Genomic DNA, 12095 nt, shown 5'->3' with positions numbered 1-12095 from the left:
AATAGCTATCCCTGCTTACTACAGGTAACTGACGATTGAGAGCAGGACTGCCGCAGTCCAGAGCTTTAAGAAAACACCATTCACTGACAATTCAATTATGACAGAATGAAATGTGAGTGGTACCCTGGGAGGCATTATAAACCCCCCAAAATAATCCCTTTGTCATTCACAGTGATGAGAAAAAATGGGTTTTTTTCTCCCCAAATATCAATTATGGTTACAGGAAAACTTTCCTTCTAGGATGAGTCATTTCTGTCAAGTAAAATAGCTATTTTCTTTTCAGATGTCAGGCATCAAGGGGAATTATTTAGGCAATGTTACCAATAGGTATAGAATTCCATTTTGTTAGATTAAATCATTAAGTTTTATTATATCTCTCAACACACACACACACACACACACACACTTACACATCCTGTCCACATAATTCTCCTCTTCTTTTCTTGTGCCCATTCCAGGAGCTTTGCTCTTTGGCGAAGTAAAGGGAAAGGTAGCTGAGATGTCCTTTCATTTCGTTCCTTCATTTAACAAATATTTTTTTGGACTTCCCTGGAGGGCCAGTGGTTAAGACAACGTGCTTCCACTGTGGGGGTGCGGTTTCAATCCCTGGTCTGGGAACTAAGATCCCATATGCAGCACAGGGTGGCAAAAAAAAAAAAAAAAAAAAAAAAAAAAAATATATATATATATATATATATATATATATATATATATATATATATATATATATATTCAACGTGCTGGGGATACAACAGTGAACAAAAGACACAAATTTTTGTCCTTATGGAGCTGACATTCCCCCATTTTCATGACTAATTTTTGTAGAATCCAACAATTCTTGCCATAAAGGTTCTTCAACCTGGGCCTCACCCATGCATTTCTATTGATTCCCAAGGACTGTGGCCATGCTGCATGTGTCCTAGTTTTTGCTTGTCACCCTGTCCTTCTGGCCTGCTCTGTCCTTATAGTCTTTGTGGGGTATCCAGCTCCTCCAGCCATGGCTGCCCTTGTCCACATTCCTGTGGCCCCCAAGGGCAAGTTCTTTGAATCCCTCTTATCATACACTGAAATGTTTAATGAAAGTTGGGGTAGCAGAAGATTATTACAAGAGGGACAAGAGAAAAAGCATCCAATAAATATCTCTATCTGCTTCAAAAGTCTGAAGGTCAGGTCCCTCTTTTTATAAATCATCTTTTAAATAAACTTTTTATTTTAGACCAGTTTTACATTTACAGAAAAACTGCAAAGATAGTACAGAGAGTTCCCATACACCTCACACCCAGTTTCCTGTTATTCACATCACGCATTAATATGGTAAACTTGTTACAATTAATGAACTAATGTTGATACACTATTATTAACTAAAGTCCATGCTTTATTCCGATTTTCTTAGTTTTTACCAAAAGCCTTTCTTCTGTTCCAGAATTCTATTAGGATCTTACATTACCTTCACTCACCATGCCCCCTTAAGCTCCTTTTGGCTGTGACAGTTTCTCAAATTGTCCTTGTTTTGATAACCTTGACAGTTTTGAGGAGTTTTGGTCAGGTGTTTTGCAGAATGTCCCTCAGTTGGGATTTGTTTGATGTTTTTTCTCATGATTGGAATAGGGATATGTGTTTTGAGGAGGAAGACCACAGAGGTAAGGTGCTTTTATTATTACATAACAAGAGTCCATAGTATCAACATGATTTATGACCGTTTGATGTTAAAACTTGATCACCTGGTTGACGTAGTGCTGGTAATTTCTTTACTGTAAAGTTATGCTTTTATCCCTCTTTCCAAACCATACTCTTTGGAAGGAAGTTATACACAGATCACACTTACAGATTGGGAGTTATGCTCCGACTCCTTAAGGGTAGAGTGTACACATAGTTGATTTGGAATTCTTCTCTTCCAAAGAAGAGAAGGATTTGTCTCTTCTCCTCCATTTATGAATGTATTCCACCAGTGATTCATATCGGTGTGGACAAATGGACATATATTTTATACTTGAGTTATAGTTCAATATTTTATCTTTTTGCTTAAATTGTTCCAGCTGGGCCACTGGAAGCTCTTGCAGTTGGCTTCAACATGGCCCCATCATTGTGGTTGTTTATTTTTTTGTTTTGTTTTGTTTCTTTCTTTGCTCATTCCTTACTTTTGGACACTACAAGATGCTCCAGCCTCATCTTCTATTTTTTCTGACCCAGTCCTAGAATTTTTCAGTCTCCTCTTTTAACACTCCAATCTCCAAGGAGGTGCCAGATATCTCTTCTCATCTGAAAAAGCACATGCTTGTGAGTCAGAAGGCTCGATCCAAACTCTACCACTTCTAGCTGGGATACCTGGGGCAGGTTCCTCAATCTCTCTGTGCTTGAATTTCCTCAATGTAAAATGGAAATAATAAGGATAGATATCTCACAAGCTCGTTGTCAGATTAAATGATGAATCTAAAGAGTTTAGAAAATGGTCTGGCACAATTAATATGCTCAGTAATGTTAGTGATCCTGTAACAACTGGTCAGTCTCTCTCAGAGAACTGGTATCAATTTCTCTCTGTCTCTGTCTCTCTCTCTCTTGCTCACTCTATTTTCTTTTGTTTCCTGGGCATCTAACTGTTGGGATTCTTCTTCAGCTGATCTTATCTTCTTATTCTGTTCCTAGTCACACATGTATTCACATACTGACTCACTTTCCCTTTTTAAAAGCTAAGGCCATTTTCTAATTCATTTATCCATGTCATTTCATGGCAAGAATTATGAATTCCTGGTACCTCCAAACGTTCTGCAAATGTTATTAGTAAAATTGCAATCACTGTGAGTCACTGTTTCATATCACCGTACAATTATGTCCTATAGTATCAGAAAAAAGAGATGTAGCATTTGTTTATATCATACTTTTCTGTGTAACCACAGCCCATTGCTTCAGTTCTAGACAAAATGAGAGCCTGGGCTTTGAGTCAGAGTTCTGGGTTCAGTTTCCAGCTCTAATTCTCATTGGCTGCATCCCTTGCCTCAGTCACGTATTTTCTCTGAGCCTCCATCTTTAATATAAGGACGACAATACCTATTCGCTATGGTTATGTGAGGCTGACATAAAGTAATGCATAGAAATTGCCTAATACCAAGCCCCACACACTTATCGATAAACTGTCCTCATTACTACTAATAAATTTCAGTGTTCCCAGAGCCCTTTAACCCAGGAATTCCACATCTTTCCTTAGGAAATAAGTCAGAATGATGGGAAATAGTTGGAGAAAAGTATTTACTATAGCGTCATGTACAATAAAGAAAAATTTAAATTAATACACATATATACCAATAAGAAAGAATGGTTAAATAAATTAGAATATATTCATAAGACAAAGCAGTGTTTCACACTCGAGATTGCAGTGATTACCAGGTGGTAAAATTGATTTAGACATTAATGACAAGAGTACTAAAAAATTAATAGAAGAGAAATGGAAATAGACTAATAACTTTAGTTTCTGGTGTATGATTTTGTGTGTGTATGTGTGTGTGCTTGCTTAAGTACTAGGCTGCCATTTAAATTGTAATTCTTATTGTGGTTTGGGGTCCAAAGTGTCCAAAATTCATTGTGCTAGTATTATTAGATAAGACCATATGAAACTATCATATGAAATTCTTGGCAAACATGATAAAAAATATGGGCAATTTCATACAGTTAAACCTACTTTGTAGTTATTTAAATGATGTCACAGTGAATTGTCAGTGATATTGGAAAATGCTTGTAATTTAAGTGAAATAAATATAATTTTATATATAATATATGGCTTGTACTATAAGTATATGCCAAAGTATGCATTAAAAAAGAGTGGGAATATTCAATGTGAACAGGTGATAGGATTATGTGTGATTGCAACTTTCTTCTATAGTTTTCTGTATTTTTTACCTACATCAAGCATGATATTTACATATACATTTATTATATATCTGTGATTTTTGTTTAAAACTTATTTAATTTTTAATGGCCTTCAGGGAGATCAAACCACTTTCCTCTAGCTTAATGTGGCTGGTTTCATCTTTTAAGATATTAAATTACTTAACTACAATTGTATATCAATCAACGTAAGTATTTTATCTCTTTCACCTGATAAAATTAGGCTACAAATCTTGGGAAATATACATTTTTCCTTTTCAGACATGTTGATATCTTTTATTAGTTCCAAACAAAAATGCAAACTTCAGGTAGTACCTGAAATTGTATTTTTCAACCACTATGGAAGTTTAACTCCAGTCAAGGGAGGTCATATCAGAGAAAATAAACAACTTTAAAAATTTTCTTAAAAATGTAAAAGCAAGCATAAAGTAAGAAATATACTAAACACATGTATGACTTTCCAGGCCTTACCTGGGTCCAGTCATGTATACCATCTAGATGGTCTCAATAACACATACTCTCTCAAGGCTGGGTCTTTGATGCAGCTCCTAGTGTGGGAATGGTGGGCAGAATGTGGGCACTAAGGCACCAATTAAAGGTTTGGTCGATAAACAGAGCTAACTATAGAACAAGACTAGGTTATTATAGGGTCATTTCTCTATGCCTTTTTCCTTCTATTGCCTTTATCATAAGATATTAGAAACCAGAATTCAGTACCAATCCCCATCTATCAGTTTTGTACATTAGGGAACAGATGTAACCTTTCACAGACAAAAGTAAGGTGATTGTGAAAAGTACTCTTGAGAGTTGTTTGGTTTTTTTTTAGCCTTGTAACTCCTGCTTGACAGATTTCAATTACCATTCAGAAAAGCATGGAGCAAGAACAGTACAAGATACCTTGAGTCTTTCATTTTCCTTTTGCACAAATAGTTATTTCCTGTTCTGAAATAACTGTTTATTGATATCATCCTGCAAGATGGTATATTAAAAGAGAGAGGGGTGTTCAAGGTTCATAGCTATCTTTCAATGTATGCAGTTTCAGGATACATAGTATTTAAGAGAAAGATGGGAATTAGATGTCAGCTTGTGAATCAGGGTACTTTTTTTCACTAATAATAGAAAATCATACACTAACAAAAACAATATAACTGTATTGGCGAATAAGAAGTCCAGGGGCTTCCCTGGTGGCACAGTGGTTAAGAATCCACCTGCCAATGCAGGGGACACGGGTTCGATCCCTGGTCCGGGAAGATCCCACATGCCACGGAGCAACTAAGCCCGCAAGCCTGCACTTGAGCCTGCACTCTAGAGCCTGCGAGCCACAACTACTGAGCCCATGTGCTACAACTACTGAAGCCCGTGTGCCCAGAGCCCATGCTCCACAACAAGAGAAGCCACCGCAATAAGAAGCCCGTGCACCGCAATGAAGATTAGCCCCCACTCACCGCAACTAGAGAAAGCCCACACGCAGCAACAAAGACACAACGCAGCCAAAAAGAAATAAATAAAATAAATAAATTTAAAAAAAAAAGAAAAAAAAGAATAAGAAGTCCAGAGATAGGTCTGGCTGCAACCTAAGAGTGGGCTCCCTCGTGGTTACAAGAAGATGCCAGCAGCTCCTGAGCTCCAGGCTTGATTTTTCCCCAGGCAGGAAAGAAAAAGCATCTCTGTCATACCCCTTCCTAGCAGAAGTCCTGAAAATCACTCATGTAGACTGGGTTCAGTTGCAGGCCAACCACAGATCCAATTGCCTTGACCAAAGGAATAAAAGGTGCTTCCTGATTTTGCCCAGGGCATGGCTCCATCACTAGAGCCACAGATGGAGTGCGCTTCCACAGAATTGGATGGAGCACCAAATGGAAATAGGGGCCAACTAGGGAGGCAAACAACAAAAGTCCACACATGACTTTAAATCTCCCATTGTTGCTCTGGCCTATTCTGCTTGGTGATGGGGCCAATGCCAGTGATGGTTCTTGCAGGCCAGTGGTTCTCGAAGTGTGATCCCTGGACCAGCAGTATCAGCATCTCCTTGGAATTTATTAGAAATGTAAATTCTTGAGCCACACCCCAGACCTAATGAATCAGGAACTCTGGGGTGGGACCCAGCAAGCTGTTTTGGCAAGCCCTCCAGGTGATTCTGCAGCAATCTACATCTTGAAAACCAATGCTCTGAGCATATCTTCATGGATGTTGTGTCCAGCCTCTCTTTTCAGCTAAAGGCATAGAACTATTACTTTGTGATTTGAAGTGACAGGTAAGGATTATATTGATAACCATCCACCTCATCTGGCTTTTCAAAATTGTCCAGCAATCCTTCTCTGGTAAGCCTACCTTCCCATGCTCTGCAGTGACTATTTTATACCTTCCAAAAAAGCCAAAGCTTATATAGTTTGCAAGTTGTATACTACACAACTCCAAGGAGGGTCATTACCTCTTAATTACAGTATATTATATACTACAGGTTTAAATATATTAACAACAATTTTCCAGCAGATGGCAGAAAAATATTTTGAGGGAGCTGCAGCTTCCCGTAATTTGCACAAGTCACCTTATTGTCCAGGAGCAGAGCTGCCTCCTTGTCTCTCCTCAAACCTTCAGTTCTTATCCTTTCCACCATGTCCTTCACTCCCAAGCAGACAACACCCATTAAAGGTCTCAGATGAGGACTCGTTCATCTTCCCACCTCTTCTCAGCTGTGGGCATCTGCATGGTGTTCTCCTTCCTTCTGTATTAGCTGAGGAAATGTGCCTCCTCTCTTCCCAGGGCAGACCATCTCCATCTCTCCCACCATCGCAGGAGTAGTCCACTTCTCTCTCTCTCTCTGTCTTTTTCTCTCTCTCACACACACACATCTTTAGTATTTTCCTCTTTTTAGATTCGTCCCTTCAGTGTTTAAAGTGCTCATCTTCAAAACTCTCTTCTGTGATCCTGTCCTCCTCTTCAGATATAGCCCTGTCCCTCTGTCTTCACATGCAGCCATGGTTGGTGAATTTTCTAACAGTCTCTATCACTCTTTGCTCCCTCCCCTCCACTGAAGCTTCTCCCTTTAGTCACTGGTGACCTCCATGTTGCTGACTCAGTAAGCTCTTTTCATTCCCCAGAAGATTGGTATCAAGATGAACCATCCTTTCCTAGTGAAATGCTTTCTTCTCTTGACCTCTCTTACCTCCTGAGAAACTTATTTTCAAGATTTGTTGCCTGCGTCTCTTCTTTTTTCTGCCTACTAAGGAATTCTTGTGGCCTCCTTTATAACAGCAACGGAAGGATTAAAATACCTAGAAATAAATATAACTAAGAAATGTGAAAGAACAACTTGGAAAAAACAAAAGGCCTTAAAATGTATTAGAGTTTGGTGTGCTGAATAAAGACCCACCAAAAATGTCCACATCTTAATGTCCGGACGTAGGATGTGTTATCTTTCATGGTAAAGGAGGTTTTCTGCAGGTGTGATTAAGGATCTTGAGATGGGGAGATCACCTTGGATTATCTGGATGGGCCCAATGTAATCCCAAGGGTCCCTGTAAGAGGGAGGCAGGAAGATCAGGGTAGCAAAGAGGAGATACTACAACAGGAGGTTGGAGTACTGTGTTTTGAAAATGGAGGAAAGGGCCACAAGCCAATCAATGCAAGTGGCCTCTAAAAGCTGAAAAAAGCAAGAGAACAAATTCTATCCCTAGATCCACTGGGGAGACTGCAGCTCTGCCTCCAACTTGATTTCAGCCCAGTAAAACTCATTTCAGACTTCTGATTTACAGATCTGGAGGATAATAAACAAGTATTATTTTAATCCTCCAAATCTGTGGTAGTTTGTTATAGCAGCAAGAGGAAACTAACATACTCAATGACAAACACAACCTGGACAAGGGAAAGGTTTCTTATTGTCTTGAATAGGAAGACTCATCAACATGTAGTTGTCAGTTCTGCCCAAGTTGATCTGTAAATTTACCTCCAGCTCAATAAACATCCCAATAGGGGTCAGGTGGAATACTTAAATAAGGAAAAATGGAAAGAAAATAGCTGAAAAAGAAGGGTTAAGAGGAAATAGCCCTTACAGCTATTAAAATTACTAAAATGTTTTAATAATTAAAACAATGTAGTAGAGGTGCTTAGATAAACAGATATACTATGAAATAAAACATAAGTTCCAGAAATATAAATACATAAAAGAATTAAGGATATGATAAATCTTGCATCTCAAATCAGTGGGTAACAAATAATATTGTGAAACCAGACAGCTATCTAAAAACATTGGGTAAATTCCAAATGGAATAAAGATTTAAATGTAACAACGTAAACCTTAAAAGTACTAGAACAAAAACATGGGAGTATCCTTTTATAACTTCAGAATGGGAGAGGTCTTTTCAATATGACAGAAACCAAAAAATATAAAGTAAAAGGCTGACAAAATCTAGAATATAAAGCTAAAAGATGCCTACTTTACAAAAATCAATGTAATAAAAATTGAAAGAAATGATAAACTGGGAAACAATACTTGAAGATATATCCCAGACAAGGGCTAATTTCACTAATATGTGAAGAGTTTCTATAAATCAAGACATTTGGAAAAAATGCTCAAATTTATTCATAATAAATAACAAATTTTAAGTAATCTGAAAAAGAAATATTAACCTTTAAGATTGAAAAAGATAAAAAATTTGATGGCATATAGTACTGACAAGCTATACTATTCTCATATACAGATTTTGAGAGGGAAATTTGGGGGGAAATTTGAAAATAACTATAAAATTTACCAATGTTCAAATCCTTTGACCCAGCAATTCCACTTCTAGGGACTCATCCTACAGATATACTTGTTCAAAATGTAAGTTATGTATGTATAAGGTCACTCTTTGTGGCTTTGTTTTTAATAAGATTGGAAATCTTTAAATATTCATCAATGGGAGATTGGTTAAGTAAACTATGACATATTCATACATATGCAACAGTGAAAAAGACAAGAGTTATTTCCAAGATTTATTGCTAAGTTAAAAATAAAATAAAGTACAGAACAGCCTGTTAGACTATCATTTGTGTAAATAAATATGCCTTACACTTGTATATGCACAAAAACTCTTTGGAAGTGAATACAAGAAGCTACTAACGCCAGTTGTCTAGGGGAAAGAAATAGGGTGACTAGGGTCCAAGAATGGGCGGCATACTTTTTATCAGTAATCTTATATATTTTAAAATTTTGAACTACATGAATGTCACCCATTAAAAAAAAAAGCATTTAAAGAAATTAAGACAGGAAAACAATTACAAAATGTTGGAATGTAAAAATGTAGAGAGAATACAAATTCACCCAGAGGCCACTTCTGCATTTCCCTTTGTTACAGGGAAGAACAAAATCTGACTACATGTTGGATCTGTTTCTTTTACTTTAGCTTTTGCTTCCCCGTTGCTTTTGTTCACTAAAAGGATACTGTCTATACATAATGGCCTGCCTCGGGGAACACTGCCCCTCTGCCTGAATGGTAAACCAAAGTGCCTTTGTTCAGGGAAGCATCCTGACCCTGTCCACCTGTGAATGGCTGCAAGAAAAGAAGAAATTAACACATCCCCTCCCTGAGGCTGGCCATTCCAGGAGATATTTGCAAGACTCATGGCCTTTTTACTTTACTTCCTCACCTCCTCCCTCTCTCTGTTCTATAAAAGAAACTGGCATCCAGACCCTGATAAGATGGTCTTTCTGAGACACTAGTCTGCCATCTTCTCGGTCTGCTGGCTTTCCGAATAAAGTCATATTCCTTGCCTCAACACCTCGTCTCAAGATTTACTGGCCTGTCCTGCGGGGAGCAGAGAAAGCTTGGACTTGGTAACACCTTCTGCTCTTTCATTCCTACCTAACTACAGATTGTCAGTTCTATGTGAGATCAGAATTCACCATATTGTAATGTTAACCCTGCCTACAGAACAACAAATATATATGAATTTGATCAAGTTAATCTGGTTTGCCTGCCGTTCAGTCATATCAGCCTAACAGTGATACTGACTGAGGTTTCCATTTACTTGGACAAACACATAGCCGATGCCCTTGCCAGACACTGTTATAAACAGCTTAACTCCTTTAATCCTCATAAAAAATTTAAGAAGTAGATACTAACATATCCCTTCTACAGATATGAAAATAGAGGCAAAAGGATGGTAAGTTGTCTGAGGACAGAGCTATCAGATGAAACAGCTGGAATTTGAATTCAGGCAGCCTGGCTTTCAGCTCCATTCTCTTAACTTCTGCCCCCATGCATATTATAACTTGATTTCTAAATAAAGCCTTCAATTGGCCTGTATCTTAAGGACAGCCCATATTTCTTGTTAGCAGATCTTGTTCATGGGAACTGTGTTATGTATGTGCTTGTATTTTTAAAGTTACAATGTTATTAGATTTTCAGTAAAAGAATTGTGTGCACTTGTAGTGGAAAGTAATACCACTTATACACATGCGTCTTGTTGTTTGGGTGTCTGTTCTGACACAATTTCCAGTTCCAAGGTTGATTTAAGTCACAGTTTCCAATTAGAAAGTAAGAATATTAAACCTAAGGAGTGGTTTATGCCCACAAAAAATCTCTGGAAAAAAAGATAGTCAGGAACACATGGACCATTTTGCTATAAATAAATGGTTCAAAATCCAGAGGGTTGTAACCCTTGCTTCCATCATTTGACAGAGAATTATATTAGAGTTTGTGTTTTACTTTTCTTTTTTAGAAATGTCATATCAAATTATATTTTTATTTTTATTTTTTAGGATTTCATCAAGGGTCTTTCCATTTTGCTCCGGGGGACAGTACAAGAAAAACTCAACTGGGCATTTAATTTGTATGACATAAATAAAGATGGCTACATCACTAAAGAAGTAAGAAATGCCTCACCAACACAGCTAGCTTTCAGACCATTTTCATTTTTTCACTTCAAAATGTTAAACAATCGCAATTATTATTTTAGAACCACTTTTTCAGGAAGTCTAAAATATTTTCTGTAGTGCTGGGGAAATATTCTGATGAAAAATTTGGAATGCTAGAAACAGTTTATGGTTAATCTTCAAAGTAAATATAAAACATAGAAGGAGGGCTTCCCTGGTGGCACAGTGGTTGAGAGTCCACCTGCCGATGCAGGGGACAAGAGTTCGTGCCCCGGTCTGGGAAGATCCCACATGCCGCGGAGCGGCTAGGCCCGTAAGCCATGGCCGCTGAGCCTGCGCGTCCAGAGCCTGTGCTCCGCAATAGGAGAGGCCACAACAGTGAGAGGCCCGCGTACCACAGAAAAAAAAAAAAAAAAAAAAATAGAAGGATTACATCCTGATTTCCTAATAGCATTTTAATGAATACTGTACATGGAATAAAGATAGTAGTTGGAATCAAATAGGAAGAAAATATATCCACACGTTAGAATATTTGGCCTGTAACCTTTTTTCTATCATATAATGTGGTCCATATGGAAACAGATGTAATTTTAAAATCGTGTGGATTATGTAGTGACCTGTACTGTGTGGGAAATGACCTGATGTGATAGTGGAGCCCCAAATAAACTCCCACGTGGGCTATCTAAAAAGGAAGCCTCACAGACCAAATTCAGATGCTCATATCAAGTGGTTTAATAAATTAATTTAAAACACAGCAAGAAGCAAGGGGGGGGCAGGATGGGGTAAGATAACAAATTTAGGATGGAGTGGAGGTAGGGTTGAAAGACCACATTACCTGAAGCCTGGATGTGGTTCAATGTCCATATGTCCTCTTTCTCTCACTAGCTTTCCCCCGAGTTGAGTTTTGAGCATTGGGCTCTTCAAATAGAAGGTATCTTGGGCCAATGACATCAACTTGCTCTATTGAAGACACAGGGACAAGTTCACCTGACCACAGTTACAATGTGACAATTAACCTGATCAATGGCCATGGGTTTTATTTGTTGAGCAGAAGACACATGGGGCCAGATGGGTCTCACAAATGGGTGGCTTAATTAAGACCTCATGAGTATTAAGTATTCAGGTATATCGAGCATATCTCCTGGATACTTAGTGTCTCTTGTATATTTAGTACACAGTAAACATTTAGTACTCAGGTGCCTCCAGGATATTAGGTATCTCTTGGTCCTTTGATCCCTTTCTATCCCTTTCTATGTTTAACATAAACATGCTGTTCTTACCATTTACACCCAACACATCACATGAATTCTATGTCAAACAAACTTCTATGCTCAAAACATCTTAAAGGGCTTCACATAAA

The 12095-nt window shown here is 38.0% G+C and overlaps 1 protein-coding gene across 8 annotated transcripts in view; it reads left to right on the top strand.

Annotated features, from left to right (window-relative positions):
- The window catches only part of KCNIP4 (potassium voltage-gated channel interacting protein 4), a 628148-nt gene that overhangs the window by 612635 nt on the left and 3418 nt on the right, over positions 1 to 12095 (top strand). For 7 of the 8 annotated variants that reach the window (XM_079921091.1, XM_079921086.1, XM_079921088.1 and 4 more), the window contains one exon: positions 10622 to 10729. The exons of the other annotated variant lie outside the window; for it this stretch is intronic. In XM_079921091.1, coding sequence (XP_079777217.1) covers positions 10622 to 10729 — 108 coding nt within the window. The remainder of the gene's footprint in view (positions 1 to 10621; positions 10730 to 12095) is intronic. 8 annotated transcript variants of the gene reach the window in all.

Source organism: Stenella coeruleoalba (genome assembly GCF_951394435.1).
Source record: "Stenella coeruleoalba genome assembly, chromosome: 4".
Taxonomy (NCBI): Eukaryota; Metazoa; Chordata; class Mammalia; order Artiodactyla; family Delphinidae; genus Stenella; species Stenella coeruleoalba.
This window is presented reverse-complemented; position numbering and strand designations above follow the sequence as displayed.